We start from the raw sequence: 25915 nt of genomic DNA on the forward strand, positions 1-25915 counted from the left end.
ACATTATTTCTCAGTCAGTGGTGGAAACCTGGCATGTACGTAGTTGAATATTTAAAACAGAAGCTACATTATAATCTTATATAAACTTCTATGTACATAACTTAGGGGCGACTGTGGCGCAGGAAGGTAGAGCGGTTGTCCACCAATCTCACAGTTGTTGGTTCAATCTCCAGCTCCTCTGGTCACATGTCGAAGTGTCCTTGAGCAAGACACTGAACCCCAACTTAGTTGCTCCCGGTGAGTGTTGGCCAGCTGCCTAGCAGCTCCCCCATCGATGTATGAGTGTGTGTGTGAGTGTGAATGGGTGAATAAGAAGCAGTGTAAAGTGCTTTGAATGCCAATAGGTAGAAAACTGCTATTTAGTGGAGAACATTTACCATAACCATCACAGGTTCACCATATTCTCCTAATTTCATTCATTGATTTGCATCAAATGACATATCAAATACTTTCTATTCTACCTTTTAGGTTTTTTTTTTCATTGTAACAAATCAATGGTTGAAACTATAATTCCAATTCTGATATTTCACATGGAAACAATTACCATTTAAGACGATGCAATCACAACAGAAACATAACTATGTATTTAACTAAATTGTTTTTCTACTATTTACACATATAGACAGTATCTGAACAGTTTCAGTCCAAAAGTTTGAGCTTTGTTATGCTTAGTTTTTTAAGTAGGAGATGCTGGATATCAGCTATCCACACTGATATTCATATATAAAAAACATCTTCCTGTTGATGGATTATGTTGTAAACGGAGGCCCATCAGTTCTACTGTATGGTGAACATGATCTGTATAGTTGGGCATGTGACAGTATGGTGTGTATTATCTTCTGACAAAAAAGCAAAACCTATCCAGTACCAGACCAGTACGCATAGTGGGCGATTGCCTGGGGTCCCAAACTAAGACATAAAGGTACTATGATGTTTTCCTGCTTTATAATAATCTTCTTGTTCACAGACATATAAAGCTTCCCGTTCTTACCAAATGTATTCAGAGCACCTCTTTATTCACCCAGCACCTGCACATTTCCAGTTCACTGACTACTCAAATTAAACCCCTGCATCTGCTTATCAAATGTAAGCCCATTTGCTGGTACTGGTGATAAAGCTATGACCATTTGGCATAATAAGAGTCAGCAGCACAGAAGAGCTACATTCAGGGAAAAGGGGGAGAGAAGTAGCAACATGCAGAGCCAGTCGACAGTTGTTGTCAGGCAACAGAAACAAAGAGGAAATACTCCATCCATGGCCACCAGAGCTATATCAAACAAGTAACATCTCACAGTCATGATGGTAGTGTTCTCTTTAATTGTTTATGGGAAATTAAGCATGATGTTTAGGTTCTGTCCCAAGTGCAAATAATGCAGGTTTTTCTATACAACTATTAAGCGTCTTTGAGTGTTTCTCTTATTTTGCATGAGATAGTTTAAAACAGGGTGCAAACTTGACACAGAGCACAAGATGGTGTCACACACTATAACCTTTATTTCTGAAGCAGGTCACATGGAGGTGTTTTTGTTTTTCCAAACATACAAAATTGTACTAATTGCTATGAACAAAGTTTGGGCAGTGCCTCCAAATGTAGCATTAAGCAGCCAGGCCAGGACACAGGCCAATAAACATTTAATAAACACCCTAAGGCCCCTGGCAACCAAGCTGACTTCAAAGAACGTGTATTGTTTAAGACTGACTGATGTATTGCCTCATGTCATCAGCTTCTGTTGAAAGATGGAGTTAAACATTTGTGCGCATTCACACATACTATACGTTGGGATAAATAATAAATAAATAAATAATAAAGTTGGGAGTGTTTGGCTTTTCTCTAGTCTCTGGTTCCGTAGGTGTGTTGTGGTAAACTCGTAATTTACATTTTCTGCTCTGAATAGACTACTTGAAACACTTAACAGTGCATCTAATGAAAACTATTTTGTCATATACACTCAATAAAAACAGGAAACATACATGTTTTCATATATAGACATACGTGTGTGTGTGTGTGTGTGTGTGTGCGCACACATATATGTGTAATAACACACACACACAGACCATATGTGTATGTGTTATTTATTTATTGACACAGTTTTTACGCCAGATGCCCTTCCTGACCCAACCCTCCCCAATTTCTACCGGGCTTGGACCGGTACTGCTGGGCTGTTGAGGGTTCAGTGTCTTGCCACTTCGACATATACCAGGGACCGGGGATCGAACCATTAATCCTGTGGTCTGTGGACGACTGCCTTACCAACTGAGCTACAGTTACAACCTGTGTATGTATGGTAGATTATAAAACATGCTTTCATGTGTTATATACAAACCACAGAGGATAATGAGGATAATGATAATCAAATGGTCACCAACAGAGAACACGTCATGTCACCATGTCACAAGACCAATACCAGCATTGGGAAATTGGGACAACTGAAGTGAACATGCATGTCTGTCTAAACTAAAATTCTTATCAGTTTATCCATGAGTCCAAGTTAAATATTTGAAATAAAATTCCCTACAGGCATTGCGAGTGCTAGTGTATTGAAGAGAACGAGACCTGAGTTCATAGTGAGTTTGATCTTTGACTACCAAAACCTAATCAGTTCATCTTTAAATCCTGGTGGATGCTTGTATCAAATTCGAAAAAAATTCTTGGTTTCCAAAAATGTGATGGATGGCCAGGACATGTGAGGTCACAATGACTGTGACCTTTGACCTCCTCCCCACCAAATGTCGGTTCAGTTCCTTGAGTGCAGTCATTTGTGTTATTATGTGATTGCACAAAAAATTTTAAATAAAATTAAATTTAATTATTCCTGCTTTCACATGCTAAGGTTTAAGTTTTTTTAAGTAGCCAATTTTTTTTTTTGTCCTTTTGGCTTATCCCGTGAGTCCAGGGTCGCCACAGCGGATCATTCTCCGTATGTTGATTTGGCACAGTTTTTGCGTTGAATGCCCTTCCTGACACAACGGGGTTTGGACCGGCACTGCACAGGTGGGGATGGGAAAGGACTGTTGGGGGTCAAGTGTCTTGCCCAAAGAAACTTCGACATATAGCTGAGACCGGGGATCGAATCACTGACCCTGTGGTCCGTGGACAACTGCCTTACCGACTGAGCTTCAGCTGCCCCAATATTCGTTCAATATTCGTACATTCTGCTGCATTTATTTGACAGCGTTAGTTACTTTGATAACGAACAATTTATGTAAATGCCTTTTTAAACTTTCAAACTTAAGCATAAATGTGAAATTAATTCTCAATAAATATTTATTATGTGTAGTTACTATGCAACAATTTCTCTTAGTATTACCTCACTATGTTAAGAATATTTTCCTTGTAGCTTCAACCTACAAGCTCAGACAAAATGTAATTTCTAGTTATACTGGCTTGACAAGGTATTTCCCATAAGCTTTTATCTGCTGCGTCTTCCATGTGCCATTAAATGCAGCGAAGAATTCAGAACATTTCTCACTTACAGCATATATACACTCTTCAGTGCACGGTGTACTTGTCGTGAGCTGAGACAGTGGCTGTCTTACCAAAAGTAGGTCTTCACGTGCTCTTGGATCAACACCCACGTCTCCCCAAAGTCGTCTGATTTCCACAGCTAGGAGGGCAGGCAGGGAGTGAGGAGGAAGGGGAGAGAAAAAGAAGAAGGGGGGTGTACTGTAAAAATGTAGGTCAAGCTCATTCCTTTGCTTTGGCTCTTACACATGCAACAAAAAGAGCATCGGAGAGCCGTCTGGCACTATTGTGCTTAAACTCAAGAAATGAAAACTCAAAAAGCCTACATGCAAAAACTTAATTACCTAATTAGTCTTTGTTACCATGCACAAGCGCTGAAAAATTTAACAGCACAAGAGGAGCAAAACACTTATTATATTGACACATATTTCTATTTATCTAAATCATAAGGAAATAGGAGCAATGCAAACAAGTACATGAATAGAAAGTACCACAATCTAACATACATATTTTTATGCAGTAGCTGTTAGGACTGTGAAAACTTTTAACATAAGAGACCATAATTTCGGTAGATTCAATAAAAATACCATTTATTACAATTTGAATTCTATACTTGATTAAAAAGAATTAATATTTGATTATTTTTTGCTTATAATTTAGGTGCAAATGTTGAATTAGCCACAAAATTTTTGTGACTTTCTTCCATAGATTATCTTAGTACCATATGTCATGATTCTTGCGGCTGCAGGCTTCGCCAATATTTCTCAGAGTAAGGAGGAAGATTTATAGTGTCAAATAGCACAACACTAGAAAAGTTTGCAGTATAAATATATGTAAAAATTTTGGAAAGAAGTTTGACGATATAGCAATTAAAATTCAACTTTAAGTCAGATTAACAGTATACTGGATATTCTTGCGTCATGCCATCACAAAACAATGATTTAGACAACATGAAGGTATGAAGGTTCAGTTGCAGGCAAACTCAGCATTTACCTGTTTGTTCGGGTGAGAGCTGTCATAGCCGAGCACCAGGTTGGATCTTCGGTTGTGGAGCAGTAGGTCTGTTGGTTTGAAGGGGATGGAGAAGCCCTGGACAGTCTTACAGAAGTCAAAGGTGTTCCACAGGTAGCTGTTTGTGGAGTCGACGAAAAGGTACTATGGAAGAGAAATCACACTTATCACAAAAACTAGATATTAGACATCCTCTGGAGGTATTTTAAATAGGATTAGTAAAAAACTAATTTATAATTTCTAAGCTAATTTCTTAGCGATAAATACAGAAATGTATATAAAGTCTTACTTATACACAATTGACCAGAACCTGTATATCTACTGTGCTAATCTCTTTCACTTACTCTCAGCTCACTTTGCTGTGCTACTGTTATTCATAGTAACCTCAAGAATAGAGTAATGGGAGAAATAACACATTATAATAACATACCTAATATTTTGACAGTCTTTAAATAGATGCTCTGGCATTTTAGTACCATATTTCAATAAAGTTAGGTGACTCTCAAGAATAAGATTATAAAAAAGAACCATCAAATACAATGAAGTATTACTGAATTTGTGATAATAAAACTTAAGTTTGGTTTTTTCAGCTGCTCCTTATGATTCTAACACTCTACACAAGCTTCACAACTCAAGCCATTTCATATAAATTTGTCTTCCAGCCCAGAGTAAGATTATACACATGACACCACTAAGACATCAGAGAGTCATTTCCTCACACATGACCAAGCTAATTCAGAGCCACAGCAGATACAACTGTTTTCATATCTAATTGTAAGTTGTAGTTGCCATATAAATAAAGCTATACTCTACAATACACCATGTGTTTATTGTATATTGTTCCTTTTAAAAAAATGTTTTACTAGTGTTTAACCCCCAAAGTTTCCATTGTTGTTGCTATAAGTAAAGGGTCAACTTTTGAACAAAGAAATAAAATGAATATACATGATTTTTTTGAAGTTCAGAGGCCATTCTTTCCCTGAATCTGTACATCAATTCAACATAAAAATATATATAACACATATGCCTTTACAAATAAGATTTCTTCATCTTATCTATAAAGGCATATGTGGAACAAATTTGGACTAGAGATGTACATTCATGTTATCACCAGCATCAGGTTTGTTTTTTTAATTAACTCCTTCATTTTACTTGCACTTTTACTTAAGAATTAAGTTTGTGTACATCTGCCACATATAAAATTGTTGGACTGGTTCTATTATTCCTTCCTTCTAAAAGAGGATTACATACACAAGAAGTACATAAGATGAAATGCATCTATTCAGTGCTTAGAATTTAAAGTACTGATTCTTTAACATAAAGTAACACCGTCACAGTATATTAAAGATCTATCATGTGCAGAATTACATAATTTACTGCTAAAGTGTTCTCAAGTGATATCTGAGGGCAGGGTTCCATTAGACAGCTGAAATGTCAGAGCCATTACATGGAGTGGAGCTTTGCCAATTTACTTTTCATTGGGAACAGTAGTTTATGTGCTCAGAGTATTATACTAAGTAATAGCTATGTCTCAATAAGCAAATTAAACCTGAAGCAGATGGAAAATATTAAAATTTCCTTGTTTAAAATCTATACATTTTTATATGATCATGTAAATTAAATTCACTCACTGTGCAGGGTGGTTACTGTAAGAGCCGACCAGGGTTTCCTCAATTTTTGTTCACGTTGTGTATTGTAAGATTAGATTAAGAAGTGTATGTATAAGTGTAGTGATGATGTAATTAACAACGTCAAATAACGGTCTTTGAAATTGTCTGTGAAGTTTATCTTTTAAGTTTGTTTAAATAGCGGTCGTAGAAACAATGTTATGAAAAGTGTGTTCATGTAGTTCAGCTCCACAAGGTACAGCTATTGGGGATCGTCATACAACAACCTTTGTAGTGGATAATTGTTGGACCACCGGATACAAGTAAGATGACCTCTACTTTAGTAAGAAACCCTCTCTACACTGACTAAACGCATGGATTAATATTCACCGAATAATGGAAGAAATCGATCCAGCTAACGTGGAAAAACAACATGCAAAGACAAGGACATTTCTTTGCAAAGTCAGATAGACCCAAAGAAAGGCAGAGTTGGACCAGCTGGTGAAACAAAAGAGCAAGATACTTTGTTTAATTGATTATGATTGATGCGTCGAGCTTGTGGAAACAAAACAAATGACAGCGTTCAACCGTTTGGTGAGTTTTTTTGGATATAAATACCTCAGTCAAAGAAGTACTCCACAAGCTTAAATCAGAAGAGGAAATGAACAGTGATCACCAATACTGTTTTAAGCCAGGAGCAAGTTTATTTAGAGCATTTTGTGACTATGTTGACAATTGGATAAAGAGGCACACCAGCAAATAAGGCAACTGACGATGTAAGTCCTGAAAACAGTGTCTGTGGTGTCCTCAAGGAGATCCAGGAAATCGAAAACAAGTTTTGTTCAGCTTCCAAAGTATGCCTTAAGGTTGAACTAGAAAGATCAGCTTTATTAACTAAGGCTGAAGCATTAAGGCAAAAGCTCTAGAGGAGCAAGAATAAAGAGTGGATAATTTTTGGACAGCTCCTCTCTTGGCACCCTGTTATATGCTTTCTCTAAATCTACGAAGACACAAAGCAACTCCCTATGACCTTCTCTGTACTACTCCAGCAGCATCCTCAAAACAAATAGTGCATCTGTTGTACTCTTTCTAGGCATGAAACCATATTGCTGCTCACAAATTCTCACCTCTTTCCTTAGCCTAGCTTCCACTACAATGTCGAGACTGGATGTTGTTCATCTGAGTGCTTCTACTTTCACTCTTAAATGTCACCCTATGTTCCTGTCTCTTCTGGAAGAAAGTATTCACTACAGCCATTTCCATCCTTTTTGCAAAGTCTACCACCATCTGTCCTTCTGTGTTCCTGTCCAACTCTGTTCCCTTCTCCAACATGTCTCCAACATATGCAATGTATACCTAAATATTCAGAGTGCCCATAAACAGAACTGTTCACAAAACATGTTTATTCTAAGGAGTATCAGGCTTCATTGTTTTGGGGAAGTAAAACAATATCTGTGGGTGTAGTTGTACAAGCTCTATCTGGTAAGATGTTTGGCTATTGTGTAACTGGATGCATTTTAGTTAATTTTTTGTCTCACTTTACAAATACAATGAACAAGCATATTAGGCGTGTACTGACCTGAAAACAAGAACAGGCACTAGTGTAAATCAAGCCTAATGGACAAAAAGGACATTCTGTCTTTTTCTAGTTCAGTGAAACTAATATTTAAAATGTGTCATCTATAATAGCAATAGAGCAGAGTGATGAAAAACATTAAATGCCTATTGAATGTGCTTCCTTGAGCAGAGCTTCCTTGTATGAGTCCAGGTAGAAATAGCATGGAACCAAAAGCAAGACACTCTGGTTGGTTAGAAGGACACTGTCACTGCTGTCATATTCATTCTGATGATTGGGACAGCTGGAGTGGGTTCAGATAGTTGCATTCTGCAATATCACTGAATGATGCAACTAAATCTTACACACTGAAACACTTTAAGTGACTTCTTCATGCTTTGTATCCATAAGCATGTTACCATACTGTACACCTCTGTCTTCACAAAGTCATATTTTCCAGTCTTTGACTTACCCTTCTGTTGTCTGCAGGGCTGTGGTAGAACTGGGAGATGACCTGCTTCCTGCCTTCCTTTAACTTGGCCCCCAAAAACTGAAATTTGTCTGAGACGAGCACAAAACTGGATCCATAATTATAGGACACATAAACCTGGAGACAAAGAAAAAACATTATCGACCATTATACCAGTAAAGAAACCATATCGAGATCATAGCATGTATATTAAATCACTTTTAAATTAAAAGATATTTACATTTTAATGTAGCATACATTTTATGATTAACAATTTCTTAACAAGCTAAGCAAGTTAATGTTTTTATTAAATTAGAGCCATCTAGGTTGCTTTTTAAACAGAACTTTTGTATTTGGACTTACGCTCATCCGTTCTGTAAAGCTGAAGCAGCCACAGTGTAGAGCTGTACTATTTGATATTCACTTACAATTGCAATAGTATTCTGAATTATACTTTCCTTGAGTCATCCAGCCCTAACAAAGATGCAAAAACACTGACACATGAGGCAATAGTGCTCAATTCCAAAATAAAATCATTCTGTTAATCTGTAAGTAACAAAACGCTTAAGTATGGCCTCGATACCATTCCTCAGGAGACAATTTAAAATTACTCTTTTAAAACATTTGTAGGTGTATGTGTGATAATATAATTGAACAGATGTAATTTTTAAGGCCTTTATGAGCTAATTAATCCTCTGAGATTGTTAGATCAAACAGTGCATGGGTTGGCTGTGTCAGACATTTATAAAAAATTCTTGTAGAAAAACTGAAAATCAGATATGGTTTATTTACAATTATCCACCTCTTACATCATGATATCTCATTACCTCCTTTATCAATTAATGCCATTAATAAAATTCTTTAAGTTCTTAGAAATATGTAACAAAGAAATTGAGAATTTTTTATATAAAACACTGGCACTGAAAAATACACTACTAAAGAGAGTTTCTGCAGGTGGAGCTGGCCAGACAGGGAACCGGAGACAGAAAAAGAATCAGGAGACTTCATTTGTGCAGTGACTGCTTGAGGCTTTCAGCCTTTTGAGTGTGTGGATGTGGAACATTTCATAATGTGAAATGTAATGTGAGGCCATCTCATCACCACAAATACAAAAAACATGTTAAGGAAGTGTGAACGCATACACCATCTGCTTTATTTAGGAAAATTCATAAAGTTTCTGTTTAAAAAGCAACATTAAGACTCCTGGAATCCAATCGTCATCAAATGAGCTTATAGTTATCTGTGGGCAATGAGCAGGCTTCTAAATGAGTTCCTGTATCGCCTCAGCATCGAAGTGTACTCACAGAGCTGGATTTAGGCCCAGTGTCTCCAGCGCTGTCTCGAGCCAAGGCTACAATGACATTGCTCTTCACTCCAGCCCAGTGGACCACCATCTGGTTATGGGAGTCATTCAGGTTGGCCTGCAGAATACAACATTTAGAATGTCATGAAAATAAAAACAAGCAGACTCAGGAAACACTGCTTTTTCAATTGCTTTTGATATTAATGTAAAACTTAAGTTTTAAGAAAGGTAATCACTGTAAAGTAATAGAAACAAAATTAAGCTGCAGAGTTTGCTCAGAAATTAAGGGGCCTGGTGGCTCATTGATAGAGCATTGGGTTGGGATGCAGAAGGCCTTGTGTCTTATCTCACCCCGCCAGGTGTGCCCCCCACCCAGCCACCAAGGGCCACCTTGATGCCGGTCCCAACACTGGATAAAAAAAGAATTTGTGCCAAATCAATGTGGAGAACATGTTTCCAGTGGTGACCGCTATAAAGGGACAAGCCGAAAGCCATTGATCTTTGCTGAGTCTGCTTAGAAATCACGACAGATCACCCTGTGTGAGGAGTCTCCTGTTCAGTGATTAATGAGACTTAAGTCAATCTATTATATTAGCTATTAGTCAAATATTAGAATGGCAGAAATTTAAGGAACGCAGGTATATAATAGTAGATACCCACCGCCTGGGAAAAGGAGGTTTTACCATATGAAAAGTTATAGATCCCTTATGCATCAATGTATAGCTTCAGGTACTTTCAGGCACAATCATGTACATCCTTTACAGCCCTGACCCTAGTCCTTAGGCCAGTTCATCCCCATACGCAACATAAGGACCCCATCAAATCTGCACAAAGCCTGAGGAGAAGCACTGACTTAATGACAAATTCAGGGAATAAATGACACCAGAGCTCAACTACAGATATTGAAAAAGTGAAAACCACCTCAGTGATTATAATGATAACAGTTAGGAGCTCCAGAGACTTTAAGATGAACATTGAGTAAAGTTAGTAATTTAGTTTTGTTTGACCAGGTGAGGAATGTGTTGATCAGTGATATCAGCATGTCAGTGCTGCAATATAACAGTATTTTCCACATAAACATATAAAATCTTTAAAACACGTTTTTAAAAGCTATAATCAGCAAGCTTCTCACTTCCCTTTGCCCTTGTGAACCAAGCACCCAAGGTAACACCATAAATCTTCTTCAGCATTTAAAAGAAGCACCACCAGTCTGTATTTGATGATAAAAAAAAAAATGCATATCCTTCAATCCTTCAACGCATATTTCCATATCCTTCAATAATACATGTACAATATACTTAAGGTATCTACAAGAAAAGTAGCATACTCAAGATTAACTGAAATGTTTTGGAAAATGAATACAAGAGTTAGAGATACACCTGCATTCATTAAGAAAATAAAGGCCTAAAGTCAATATCAACCCCCTATCTTTTTACTTCTTAAGTAAGGGTTAAGGGTTAAGTCTTGGTTTTGCCCTTAGTGTTTTAAGTTTATGTTACGGTTAGGATTAAGGTTGGATTAAGCTGTGGTGGATAAGGTTAGGGTAAAAAGTCAGGAACTGCCAGGAAATTACGTCAATTAATTTCCCCAAAAATACTACTAGCACATCACACCTGACAAAAAAATCTTTCCAAAAAAGCATCCAAAAAAGGCCATCATGTTAGATTCACAAGTAGTTTGTCAAAAAACAAGGTATTTTAAAGAGGACTGTGAGATGAATCAAATCAAATCACCTCTAAATGGCACTGGGTTAATTAATTGTAAATCAAATCACAATGTACACTATATTGCCAAAAGTATTCGCTCACTTGCCTTTAGACCCATATGAACTTTAGTGACATCCCATTCTTAATCCATAGGGTTTAATATGACGTCGGCCCACCCTTTGCAGCTATAACAGCTTCAACTCTTCTGGGAAGGCTTTCCACGAGGTTTAGGAGTGCGTTTATGGGAATTTTTGACCATTCTTCCAGAAGTGCATTTGTAAGGTAAGACATGACTGATGTTGGACAAGAAGGCCTGGCTCGCAGTCTTCGCTCTAATTAATCCCAAAGGTTTTCTATCGGGTTGAGGTCAGGACTCTGTGCAGGCCAGTCAGGTTCTTCCACACCAAACTCACTCATCCATGTCTTTATGGACCTTGCTTTGTGCACTGGTGTGCAGTCATGTTGGAACAGGAAGGGGCCATCCCCAAACTGTTCCCACAAAGTTGGAAGCATGGAATGTCCAAAATCTCTTGGTATACTGAAACATTCAGAGTTCCTCTCACTGAACCTAAAGGGCCACACCCAGCTCCTGAAAGACAACACCACACCATAATCCCCCCTCCACCAAACTTTACAGTTGGCACAATGCAGTCAGACAAGTTCCGCACTATGCGCCTCAGCATCCGCTGACCCCGCTCTGTCATTTTACATGGCCTACCACTTCGTGGCTGAGTTGCTGTCATTCCCGATCGCTTCCACTTTATTATAATACCACTGACAAGTTGACTGTGGAAGGGAAATTTCACCACTGGACTTGCACAGGTGGCATCCTATCTCAGTACAATGCTGGAATTCACTGAGCTCCTGAGAGCGGCCCATTCTTTCACAAATGTTTGTCGAAGCAGTCTGCATGCCTAGGTGCTTCATTTTATACACCTGTGGCCATGGAAGTGATTGGAACACCTGAATTCAATTATTTGGATGGGTGAGTTAATACTTTTGGCAATATAGTGTATATTTTGTATTGTTTTGAATGAGGCATTGATGTTTGTCTTTTTATAGCAGATCAATATTTATCCCCATTAGTTTATTAAGTTATGCTAAGTTATTAAGTTATTAAGTAAATACAGTAGAGCTGCAAGTACAATGTTTCCCTCTTGAGTAACAGTTGTCATTATGAGTACATGTACCTTTAACATAAATATAGAATGGTCATTTTACATCACATTTACATTAGACAGTTTCTACAGCCACAGAAGTTAAAGGTGGCTAGGTAACGTGAAAAGTGGTGGCTTGGATCCCACTGGGCACATATATTGATAAAAATAATTTCATTTCCACTGTCTCTTACTGCTTTTTCCATTATATTTCATTGATGATTCTGTGAGTGGTAGAGCTATGAGAGGCCTCTTTTCTTGCACGTTCTCAGTAGCTCACACTGTGGAGTAAACAGCAAATATCTCAGCTGCCCCTGTCAACTGTGATCAACCCTATAACCTTTACCCTCACAATAGTGATGTGGATGTGAGAACCAAAACATTGTCACTGTGAAATCGTGAGGAACTGGAGTTTTGAAAAAATTTCAATAGTTGCCAGCAGTGCAGCATTGAGTGCTGTTATGTTGTAAACATCAAGATATGGATTTACCACGCAAAACATTATATTGAAGAAAAGGCTAAAGCCGTCATGTACTCACCCACAGAGGCCTCACAGAGCCACTGCATAAACCAAAATTTTTGCGAGGGTGAGTGATAATGGGACATTAAGGAGTAGACTGCAAATAAAATTATAAAACACAGATTGAATATATAGAGGGTGAGTTTGCGCTTTAATATGTTGGTGCTATTGCCAGAAATTGCCAAAGCCAACATCCTGCAGGAGTAGACTATGTATTGCCAGCAGGACATAAATTTAACCTTTTCCTCATGCAACTTTCAACAAAGGGATGACAATGAGCCACTGTAATGAAGCCAGCTTTACTGATACACAACATGCCCTTCCATCTCTTGCATCAGCCCTCTCACTGCACCTCCACCTCCTCGTCCTCTTCTTCCCAGTCTGCCTACTTCACAGTTGCCTCAGAAAAAGCCAGGCCTGTGTCTCAGCCCAAGGTGTTGCAGCAGTAAACCCGGGCATTTCAGGCCTCATTGAGCACCGTACCAAGCAGCCCAAGAAGATGCCAGTGACTCTGCAGACTGACACAGCTGAATTTAGTTTCTGCCCACAGACCATAGACATGCACGTTAGGTTAATTGGGGACTCTAAATTGCCAGTAGGTATGAATGTGAGCCCTGAGATTCGAGACCTCCTCACCTCTCAACCAATGACAGCCGGGACAGCCCCCTTTTACTCTGAAAAGGATAAGTGGTAAACATAATGGAGGAATGGATGGATGGATGGATGGATGGATGTTTTGTTTTGCTACTATTCATTCCACACTCACCATGCTGACTCTATAAGCCGCAGAGAGATATTCTTTATCTGCTGTCTGTATTATGTGCAAATGCATAATGCATTCTATCTCACCAGAAGCTATCTTAAGCAAACCCTTCAGACCCAGTAGTGCGGCCAGGCTTCAGTCAACCCTGCAGACCAGTCACAGAGTGCAGCGAAGAAAGGATTTTTCTCTTTTTATGAGGGGTTGATTCACAGTCAGAGCTTGAGAGCTAACGGACTGAAACAGCAAGTTTATTACCAGTTTAATAGTTCCACACAACCTCTGTGGTATGAAGGATGCAAGATTTATATCAGCACTGCAACATCATGCCACTGCACAATAATCTGTCAGTAACAAAATGTTACTTTTAGACCTCAGTAGAATTGATCATTTTCTGGAAGCGGACTAAAAGGGAGAGGGACCATCCAGCTTGTTATCAGCAGATAGTTCAAAAGCCTGCATCTCTGATGGCACGGGGATACATTAGTGCCTATAGCGTGGTCAGCTTACACATCTGAAAAGGCACCGTCAATGCTGAAAAGTACATAGAGGATTTAGAGCAACATATGCTCCCATCCAGACAACATCTCTTTCATGGAAATCCTTGCATATTTCAGCAAGACAATGCTAAACAACATACTGCATCCATCACAACAGCAAGGCTTCATTGGGATGCTACACATCGCCTTGTTCCAACTTTTTTGACATGTGTTGCTGCCATCAAATTCAAAACGAGCTACCATTGTCTATGAAATGGTAAAATATCTCAGTTTTAACATCAGATATTTTCTATTGTGAATGAAATATGGGTTGATGAGATTTGCAAATTATTGCATCCTGTTTTTATTTAACTTTTACACATCATCCCAACTTTTTTTTAATTGGGGTTGTAACAAAATGTACAAAATATTTGTGTACTTGTGGGCCTCATCCAAATATTATATGTATAATGTTTAACATGATTCTTGAGTAGGTGGTAGTAGAATCAGTCTGTCCGAAGCAAAGGGCTCTGTTGGAACACATAAGCTACAGGCTCTACTACTTTTTTCCCCAAATTAGGAAAAAGATTTGCATAATTCTGTTTTAATTTACATTTTGAAGAGTTTGAAGATCATCAAACACATAGAATAGTCAAAGTTGTTGCTGTTGTATTGATTTATGGTCAGTTGACTGAGCCACAAAGTGAACTGATGCATTGAGTAATATGTAATATAACATTCCACCTTAAGAGTTTCCATTAGCCTTTCAGCAGCTGTCTTTTACCTAGTAAAAAGAGAAATGAAAGTTTTGATAGATGACCATTACCACTGCACTGCACCCTTTCCTCATGCTGTTAATGCATTGCTTGGCATAGGCTAAGTAGATTGAATCTTTTAAAACAAAACTACTTGTATTTATTTACCTTCGCTTTCTTCCATGTGTGTTCCTACCCTACAGTATTGGTGTCATGTGGAAGAAAGCTGCCTCGCCCTGCAAAATGAGTTTAACAAGTAGGCTATTATAAAATACCATACTCTTAATATTAAATCTAATCCTAAATAGATGCCCACAGTACAGAATATTTATTTCTAATTCTATGCTTTTTTTTTTTCTAAAATCACTCCGGAAAAAGCATGGGAAACACAGTATGTATGTCTATTGATTATTTCGGATGGGACTAGCGCCAGCTCCCACCAAACATTTTTGCAGTCTTTAGCAGTCCCAAAGAATATTAAATGCCATAGCAAAGTGTATATATAAAGGAAAGCTACGGGTCTGGGTAGCTAATACAAAAAAACAGCATCTTTCAACATTAGTGATCCTGATCAGACCAGCACAGGGCAGATCTTGTCAGTGAATTAGCAACAAGTTAAACTTCGTCACTAGACTTCAATGAATTAGAAAATGCTGTTACAGTATATTGTGGCTCAGAGTGTATCTGTGCCTGTCTCTAACAATGACATCATCTCTGCAGGACTGGCAGGCAATGAAGGTTGGCTGCACCCGCACCAGGCACCGAGCATTCCCCAGCTTGTATGTGTGAGTTAGGCCTCTGCTGTTAGCAACAAGCATATTTCTAACTACAGAGAAACAACAGTGAGACAACAGATTTAGATTAGCCTTGATTTAAAGACAGCCTATGACAAAATAAAACTTAAAAAGATGCATATGAAATGGCCAATGCAGTTGAAACTGAATGTTTACAAGGTTCTAATGCAGCGCTTGTTGTTGTGGGGAATGGAGACACTCAAATGAAAATGTTAAATATTTTATTCAAGTTCTTCTTTCAGGCTGAATGAGAAGTGGGCTAAAGTGGTTCCAGAGCAAGAACACTCTGCTTGAAATGTCTTGACAGCAGCTGCACAAACTCAAAGACAAAAGCTAATAAAGATGTTTCCATACTGGAGCTAAGTGCTGCTGGGTCACATCAGAGTGAGAGTCTTTGATGAATTTTAAGAAGAAAAATCAGCACACAAACATTAAGGGTAAATATGCAAGTGTTGTGAAGGTGTGTCTAAGGGAGTGTGCATGGTGGGGATGCAGCCTCTGGGAGATTGATGCTGCTATAAACTCAGCTCTAGCTCTGGGTGATTTACTGTCATTCAGTTGAGCTTTACACAGGCTCAAATGCAGTACTCATTCACTCAAACATACACACATCACTCACATAGAGTGGGAGTCTGCAAATGTTTGTGTTTTGTAATTTTTTTCTAGCTTTTGTGGCAAAATGAAGGTTTGACACTGAACTTTCCAAAGCTAACTGTTTGCAATGGTAACACTTGAATTATATGTGAGTAAAATGACAATGGATGGTATTTGTATAAAAACAATGGATCACATGACTCTTTTGTGAGGGGGTGGCTAATAGTGTTGTACCTATTAGGAATTGTCACCAAATTCCACATTTCCCCTCAGCTTTATTGAGCTTTGAGGCAAAACTCACTTCTTCGCGGACTGAGTAAGGTCAGATAAATAAATCCCAAAGGGGCTATGAATAAAATGTATGTGGTGTTTGTCACAGTTAAGGCCCTGGCCGTATGTATTGTTTTTGTTTTGTTGTTTTTATAGGTGCCCTGCCTGATTGGCCGAATTGGGGGGCAGTACCGGAAGCTGATTGGTCCATCCTACACTTCCTGGAGTTTTAAAAGTACGGTTCCCAACAGCCAGCGGGGGGGCTTTTTCTGGGAGCAGCACCTGTTCGCTGTTCTTGGTTTCCAAACCTTATTTAGCATTTTTGAATTGTTAGGCTTTGTGCTGTGGTTTTGTATATAAATTGTATATTTTGTAAATAGTATTAAATCTGTAGGGGTGAACTGCAATTTTCGTTTGATTGTTTTCTCTTGTTTTCACATTAGGGAGTTAGGGTTAGCGATCTATCAGGCTAGCTAGCACTTTCTTTGGGAAATAGCTTTTTTTGTTTATTATGTTGGCCTTGGTTCACCCTGAGTTGTAGTGTCATGTTTTGTTTGACACTTTCTTTAGTTTAAAATAAATATCTTTCTGTTGGAACATCTTGATCCTGGATTTTGGTTTGGGGAATGGAGAGGGAACAGCCTAATTTATCTTTGTATGTTGCACCTCTACCCCCTAGACAGGGGCGTAACATACAGTGGGGGCTCGTCCGGGATATTTTCCTTTTCTTCTCATCGTCGCTCAGCGTTTTGTTTGGTAAGCTATTTTGTCTTTACCTTTGGTTGGCAGTTTTATTGTATGTGTGGGGTTATAGTATGGAGTTTAACATGGATGAGTTTACAATAAACCCAACCATTGAGAAGTTGCAGCAATGCACCGAGGCAGATTTGTTTTTAATTGCCAGTTTTTTTGATGTCTCTGTAGCCAGGAAGGCAGAGGTTAGGGCTATTTTGTCAGAGAAGTTACTTGAGGAGGGGGTGGTCACTATGCCCAAGCCTAATCAGAAGGTCATGACACCTGAGAGGTTGCAAGCGGGTATGGAAGCGATGGCTGCCATGGCCCAGTCAGCCTTCAGTAGTCCGGTGGCTGGGGAAGCGAAGGCTCCCACACGTTCTCCTGCTGTCTGTGTAGACCCCTTAAGCTTGTTGCAGGCTGGTGTGGATAAAGAGGAGCTAAATCTTGCTCTGCACCTTAAAGAGCTGGACTTGGAGACCAAAACCCGTGAGGTGGAGCTCATGCACCTCAGAATAAGGGTTTTGGAGATAGAGAAGGCCACTGAGGCCTCTACTCCCAGTAGAGTGCGTTCCCCGTCTACAACATCTTCTGACCAGTTTGATGTTAGTGGACACATTGCTTTAGTTCCTCCCTTTAGAGAGACGGAAGTAGATTGTTACTTCAATGCTTTTGAGCGCATTGCGGCAACTTTAAAGTGGCCAAAATATGTCTGGAGTTTGCTATTACAGTGCAAATTGGTGGGAAAAGCCCAGGAAGTGCCCCGTGCCTATGAGCTTGTTCCTGAGGCATATCGGCAAAGGTTTAGATCCTGTGAAAAATCTGCCAACCAAGTTGAGTTTGCACGGCAGGAATCTGTTCTATATTCACAGCCAGTAAAGTGACAGAATTTGAACAACTCCGTGAATTGATGTTGCTGGAAGAATTTAAGACATGTCTTCCTGAGAGAATTGTGGTTTATTTGAATGAACAGAAAGTGGACTTTCTGTCCAAAGCTGCGGTGCTGGCAGATGAACTTGTCCTAACTCATCGTGTTGTGTTTCCCTATGTTCACAGCGAAAATAAGCTGACTGGTAGCCCAGACAAAAAAAAATAAGTTATCTTCAAAAACGCCACAATACCCCAATCCTAGTTTCTCTGAGGGCCGGGAATGCTACTATTGTCACAAATCCGGTCATCTCATTGCCTCCTGTCCTGTACTTCAAAGAAAGGAGCTGAGTAAAAGTGCAAGAGGTCCCAAAACTTTTGGTTTCATACGATCTGCTCCTGCTACTATACAGTACCTGTTCATTCACTCCCCGAGAAAACTGGCTCAGACAGCCATAGAGCTGATGAGAGCTACAAGCCTTTTATCTTAGAAGGTTTAGTCTCCCTCACAGGGGGTGAAAAGGATCAGGTACCCGTTACTATTTTACGGGATACTGGAGCATCACAGTCGCTTATTTCATCAAACGTTTTGCCGTTTTCCAGTGACTCATTTTGTGTCTCAGATGCGCTCATTTGGGGTATTAAAATGTGCGTTAGAGAGCTCCTTTGCACACTGTCTTTTTAAGCGCTCCGTTGTTTTCTGGTTCAGTAAAACTTGGAGTTTTGCCAAGCTTACCCGTACAGGGAGTAGTTGTAATTCTCGGGAATGATTTGGCAGGGGAGTTTTTCCCACTCCCAAGGTTGTTGAAAACCCCGTTGCAGACTCGTCTTTTTTGGCTCCCGCTGCTGTCAGCTCGCCCGCTGTTTTTCCTGCTTGTGCTGTTATGCACGCACAGATGCGCAAGTTTGATGATATGATGGATTTGTCTGATGCTGCCTTGTTTGTCGTGGGTCCTAAGAAAGTAGAGCCACGCTTAGATAGCTGTGAAAAGCCTGTAACTGCCAACTTACTGCCTACTGCTGCTGATCTGTCTTTTGCTGTTAACAAAACCGAGCTTATTCACGAGCAACAGACCGACCCATCTCTGGCTACCTGTCTATCCTCTGTCACCAGCTCTGACAAAAGAGGTCCCTGTGCGTATAACTTTGAAAATAGTGTGTTAATGCGTTATTGGCATCCTCCTCTGACTGGTGATTTAGGTTACAATTCAGTTCAGCAGATTGTTGTGCCAGCAAAATTTCGTTCTCAGGTACTCAGCTTTGCCCATAATAGAGTTTCGGGTCATTTAGGGATAAGGAAAACTTATCAACGCATTTTGCGTTATTTCTTTTGGCCAGGCTTAAAAGCCAATGTTGCCAGGTTTTGCCGCACCTGCCATGTCTGTCAGCTTTGTGGAAAACCAAATCAGGTTATTCCTCCCGCTCCACTGCATCCTACTCCAGTAATAGGAGAACTATTTGAACATATAATCCTCGATTGTGTTGGCCCACTACCAAAAACAAAATCCGGTCATCAGTACCTTCTGACCTTGATGTGCGCAGCAACCCGTTATCCTGAGGCCATTCCATTACGGACACTCAAGACCAAAGCTGTTGTGAAGGCCCTCATAAATTTCTTCTCCACTTTCGGCCTACCAAGGTCCATTCAAACTGATCAAGGTTCAAACTTCATGTCAAAACTGTTTGCTCAAGTCATGTCTGAATTGTCTGTAAAACATCATAAATCCAGTGCTTACCATCCACAGTCCCAAGGTGCACTTGAGCGTTTCCACCAAACCTTGAAGTCCATGTTAAAGAAATATTGTTTGGAGTCAGGAAAAGAATGGGATGAGGGATTACCGTTCCTTGTCCTTGCCACATGTGAAAGTGTCCAGGAGTCCACTGGTTTTAGCCCTGCAGATTTAGGGTTTGGTCACACTGTGCATGGTCCTCTGAGAGTATTGAAAGAAAGTTTTTTGTCAGAAGTCACAACCCCTACTACAAATGTGCTAGATTATGTGAGCTCATTTCGAGAGCGTCTGCACAAAGCCTGTGACTTTGTGCAGATGCACAAAGAGTAAAGCCTTACTGTGTGAGTAAAGCCTTACTTCGCTCGTAAAGCTGCTGCTGCTTCGTCCTTCGTCGCGCCCTCTGCTGTGTCCACTGTTGCAGTTGTTACTCCCTCCCAGTATTGTCCCGAGAGTGATGGCCTCTGCCTCAGTGGCAAGGAACCCTGCTCCCGTCTCCAAAATTCAAACATTCTAGAGGATTTAGAAACCGATGTGCCACTTAGACAACTCGGCTAGGAGCGATGTTATGGAGCTGATTAAAAATAATCCTACCGTTTTTTCAGCTACGCCATCCCGCACAAGCGTTCTCTCTCATGACATTGATGTCGCTGACCATTCGCCAATCAAGCACCATGCTTACTGGGTAAACCCGACAAAGCGTGCTCTGCTCCAGCAGGAAGTTATCTACTTGTTGGAGAATGGTTTAGCTGTCCCTAGTTCCAGTGCATGGCGTCCCCATGTCTGCTTGTGCCCAAACCTGACAAAACCCCACGTTTCTGTACTGATTTTCGGAAGTTAAATGCAATAACCAAACCAGACTCGTATCCTCTGCCCAGAATGGAAGATTGTGTGGACCGCGTTGGTTCCGCTAAGTTTGTTACAAAGCTGGACCTGTTGAAAGGATATTGGCAAGTTCCTTTAACTCCACATGCTTCTGAAATTTCTGCTTTCGTCACCCCCCATAGTTTCTTACAGTACACAGTCATGCCATTTGGTCTTAGAAATGCACCTGCTACGTTTCAGCGCTTGATGCACCTTGCTGATGTTAACCACTGTGAGGTATATCTAGATGATATTCTTGCATATTCAAGTACATGGCCTGAGCACATGGAAACATTAAAAACAATATTTGCACGACTAACCTTCTCTTCACTTGAATCTGGCGAAATGTGACTTTGGTAGAGCCACAGTGACATATTTAGGGAAGGTAGTGGGCCAAGGTCAGGTGCGTGTGCTTACTGCAAAAACCAAACTATCTTGGATTACCCTATACCTAAAACCAAACGTGAGCTCCGCCGGTTCCTGGGCATGGCTGGGTACTATAGAGGATTCTGCAGAAACTTTGCTGATATTGTTGCTCCCCTCACCAGTCTCACTAGTGTTACCAGACCTTTTGTCTGGTCTTCTTCATGTGAAAATGCTTTCCATTCGGTCAAGGCTCTCCTGTGCAGCACACCTATTTTAGCAGCACCTAAATTTGCCTGCCCCTGTAAACTGGAGGTAGATGCCAGTGCCAGTGGTGCCGGTGCAGTGCTGCTGCAAGAGGATGGGCAGGGGGTTGATCATCCCATCTGTTACTTCTCCAAGAAATTCAACCAACACCAGTTAAAATACAGCACAATTCAAAAGGAAGCCCTCTCATTACTTTTGGCCCTCCAACACTTTGAGGTTTATGTTGGCTCCAGCTCATTACCAGTTGCTGCATTTACTGATCACAACCCTCTTGTGTTCTTAGGACGAATGCAAAACTCAAATCAGAGATTAGTTCCCAACAGCCAGCGGGGGGGCTTTTTCTGGCAGCAGCACCTGTTCGCTGTTCTTGGTTTCCAAACCTTATTTAGCATTTTTGAATTGTTAGGCTTCGTGCTGTGGTTTTGTATATAAATTGTATATTTTGTAAATAGTATTAAATCTGTAGGGGTGAACTGCCATTTTCTTTTAATTGTTTTCTCTTGTTTTCACATTAGGGAGTTAGGGTTAGCGATCTATCAGGCTAGCTAGCACTTTCTTTGGGAAATAGCTTTTTTGTTTATTATGTTGGCCTTGGTTCACCCTGAGTTGTAGTGTCATGTTTTGTTTGACACTTTCTTTAGTTTAAAATAAATATCTTTCTGTGGGAACATCTCGATCCTGGATTTTGGTTTTTGGGAACAGCCCAATTTATCTTTGTATATTGCACCCCTACCCCCTAGACAGGGGCGTAACAGTCACGTTATGGATTGGTCAACACTAACGACATAAAGTCATAATCATAACCAATGTCATGTTTTATTATAAGTCAGCATACCATTGCTATTTAGCAGTTAATTGACACAATAGTTGTTCTTCAGTAAAATCAAAAACCTTCAGATAGAGTGACAGTATCTGCTTTAGCACCACTTTCAATGTGCTAAATAACGTTTGCCTGCATGAGATTACAAAATGTTGGCAGAAATCAATATAAACACAGTACTAATATTGTTCCATGTTGGATGTTTAAAGGTGTAACTACTATAGCAGGTCAGTTATAATAAATTTATAAGTGATAACGTTTTAAATAGAAAAGATTACCATTTTTGTCGATCGATTTACACACAATAAGCGAAAGTGAAAATGCATTGAAAGAAAATTTGGCAACTAGATTTGAAATCCAAAACGGACACTTCATTTATATAGGTATTCACAGCCTGTATTGAGTACTGCATAAAAGCCCCTTCGCACAACAGCTTTGAGTTTTCTTGGTTATTTTATACAAACTTTAGTTTATCCCACTCATCCCAACAGATCCTCTCAAGCACCATCAAACTGGATGGGAAGAATCTGTAAACTGTCATCTTCAGGTTTCTCCACATAATTTGTAAGGGGATTTCGGAACAAGGACAATTTTGTCCAAAGCCAGTTTCATGTTATCTTGGCTGTATGCTTCAGGTCATTGTTGTGTTGAACAGTGAAACCTCAATAAACAAGTCTAGGGCCTCAGACACACTGGAACAGGTTTTCTTCTGCTCTAGAGGATTTGTTCAAAGACTTTGTATTTGGCTCCATTCATCATTCACTGAACAAATAAATTCAGACGAGTTCAAAACCAGTTCTTGGTCTCTCCCTGGCCAGAGCACTCTGGTTACTTAGTTTGGCAACATGGCCAACTGACTCCAAAAGAAGTCTTGGGGGAGGAAAAAAAAAAAAAAAAAAAAAAAAAAAACACGTTCTAAACTGCAGTCAGAAAATGTCCAGCCAATCATTTGAGTTAGGTAGACTCAAGACTCAAACACGTCATTGTTGGTGAAAAAAAAACACCAGCTCAGCAGCCACATCTCTGAAAAGGAAATAAATAAGATAAAAGAAATGTATGTGGTGTGGAGGTACTTTGTCTACTTAAATGCAACAGAGCTGTGCATTGCAAACTGTGCAGGAAATGCACACCAGCTAAAACTGAAAACAAGCCTACTACAAAGTTGTTTCCCATGCAAAATCTAAATGCTTACAGTCTAACACTGGGAATGTCAAACCCATACTATGAACAACAAGGAAGTAACCCAAGAATATACCCCAGGAACAAACTATACTGTGGTTTTCAAGTTTGACACTCTACAACACAAAAAGACACAAACATCACATATGCTGCTGCTTTCTACACTGCAAAAGACAAAATGTCAAAATGCTGCTGCTTTCTACACTGCAAAAGACAAAATGTCAATAGGGACAGGTGACAGTGAGAGATCTGAGATTTAGGAATTATGACAAAATTTAAGCTGAGTAAGATTCATTTATTAAAGTGAATCTGCTTAAATGCCAGTTAAAGAAAGTGCAGTCCAAAAATGCAATAATAGAAAAAGACTTATTAGCTAGAGATGAAATATGTGTGTTATTGATGTGCAATTTAAAAAATTCAATTTTGGGGTGTATATTCACACACACACATATACATACATACATACATATACACACACACACACACACACACATATATATACATATACATACATATACACACACACACACATATATATACATATACATATATATACATACACACACACACACACATATACATATATACACACACACACACACACACACATATATATATAAAAAACAGAAGTCATGAACTCCAGCTTAGTTGCTCCCGGTGAGTGTTGGACAGCTGGATAGCAGCTCCCCCATCGGTGTGTGATTGTGAGTGCGAATAGGTGAATAAGAAGTAGTGTAAAGTGCGTTGAGTGCCAATAGGTAGAAAAGCACTAGATAAGTTCAGACCATTTATAACCATTTTACATTTGCTGTGGTGTCGTTACCATTAGCCCATGCACTGTCACAACATTTATTTCTGTCCAGAGTTGCAATAATGTTTTACCAACATCTTCTATTGACAATGTGAAAGTTGGACCACTGCATAAAATGTCTCTCTACCACATTCTAAAGTGCTAGAGTGCTAACATCTCAGTGGGGTTAAACTGGCTAATCAATGTGTGAAAATGATGTCTCATGCTCCCCTGAACGTCTCCTGCACAATTTGAGGCCAACGAATCCTGAGCTGTCATCTTGAAATATCCCTGTGCCATCATGAAAAAAAACATAAATGAAAGAACCTGATGATTCAGTATATTCAGGCAGTCCGCTGACCTGATTTTTGGGGACATAACATTGCTGAGCCTAGACCTGAAGAAATGAAGCATCCCCAGATCACAACACTGCTCCCATGGGCTTGTAAAAGGCAGGCACTTGGCATGATGGGTGCATCACCTTATCTGTGTCTCTACCTACCCTGATGCACCCATCACTCTGGAACAGGGTAAATCTGGACTCATCAAATCACATTGCCCTTCAATTGCTCTTTCTGCTTTCAGAGCTGTTTGGTCCCGGTCCTTACGTTGTGTTTGCATTGATGATGTAGAAATGCTAATACTTTGACTTCTAAACATACTGCTGCCATGGGTTATACTGTTAATTTCTGTTTGATTTCATCAAATGTTTTAGTGATCTCCAATCCCAATCATTCAAGAATTTTTTCTGGCATTTCTTTCTCAGAGATGATGATGGTTTACTACTATCCTTCCAGGTTTTAATAATGCAACAGTCCTTAACCCAATTTTAGCTTTTTCAGCATTCTTGGGTGGTCTCTTTGCTTGATGGAGGCCACTAATTTAACCTTTCTGAAACAGAGTTACATCTTTTCCATGACCATGAGATACAGTACATCTTTCCACATAGTTGATTAAGAAATGAGATGCTAACTTATTGCATCACTCAGGGATGAAGAACTTGTTGCCAGCACTGCGGTAATAATCAAATGGAAGGCTCTTATCTATTTGCTCAGGTAAATTGCGCCAGTGGAGGCTGCCGTTGAACTGTAATGGAGACAGAAGATTTTATTTAGCCAGTCCTCACTGATATATCAAATGGTGTGGAGAAAATAATAGAAAAACAGTTTTATGACATGCAATTCCCAGATTATTAAATATTCCTAATATCAGGTTCTACTGTAGTCAATCATTTTTATGCTCCTGATTTTACAGCTAACACTCCAGCTCTGCAGATGTCGGAACAGGTAATTGTCAGCACAAAGTGATATAGAAATCTGCTTACAAAATGAATATGAATTTAAAATGTCAAACTAATAATTTAGCTCTTAAAGTATGTAAACTAAAGAAAACTAAACTGTTTATTCTGTATTCCCATTCTATATACAATGAATTTCCATTACATTGTATATGTATAGAGTAAAAATGATGATATAGTTGAGTTTAGCAGAACTTTGATGGTGAGATACTGATTGTGCATCAGTACAATCCTTCAGTAAAGCCTTCACTTTTGGCCAGTTGTCCTGGCCCATGGTTCAAGACTCATTTCATTTAACCAATGTTTACTTAATCCTGTCTTCAACCTGTTCCATCATTCATCACAGTTCCTATTCAGCAGATGCTGCTCACATATTTTATCCTCAATAAACTCTTCCTTCCTTATTTGAGTGTTTGATTCTTGCTCATGAAACTTTAGTGAATCTGAAACTTTAAAAAATGAATGAAAAAAATAAAGTTCCGTGGCCTCATAAAGCATTAGTTGGCCAATTAGCATTACACTGTATATTGATGAAATAATGATTATATTTGTCCAACCTTTAACAG

The 25915-nt window shown here is 39.4% G+C and overlaps 1 protein-coding gene across 2 annotated transcripts in view; it reads right to left on the minus strand.

Annotated features, from left to right (window-relative positions):
- Nucleotides 1–25915, minus strand: part of sorl1 (sortilin-related receptor, L(DLR class) A repeats containing) — a 76811-nt gene that overhangs the window by 48089 nt on the left and 2807 nt on the right. For both annotated transcript variants that reach the window (XM_067507237.1, XM_067507236.1), the window contains exons 2-5: nt 9410–9526; nt 8109–8243; nt 4457–4618; nt 3538–3605 (exon numbers count right to left, since the gene is read on the minus strand). In XM_067507237.1, the coding sequence (XP_067363338.1) occupies nt 3538–3605; nt 4457–4618; nt 8109–8243; nt 9410–9526 (482 nt within the window). The remainder of the gene's footprint in view (nt 1–3537; nt 3606–4456; nt 4619–8108; nt 8244–9409; nt 9527–25915) is intronic.

The sequence above is a fragment of the Channa argus genome, chromosome 6 (genome assembly GCF_033026475.1).
Source record: "Channa argus isolate prfri chromosome 6, Channa argus male v1.0, whole genome shotgun sequence".
In the NCBI taxonomy this organism is placed as follows: Eukaryota; Metazoa; Chordata; class Actinopteri; order Anabantiformes; family Channidae; genus Channa; species Channa argus.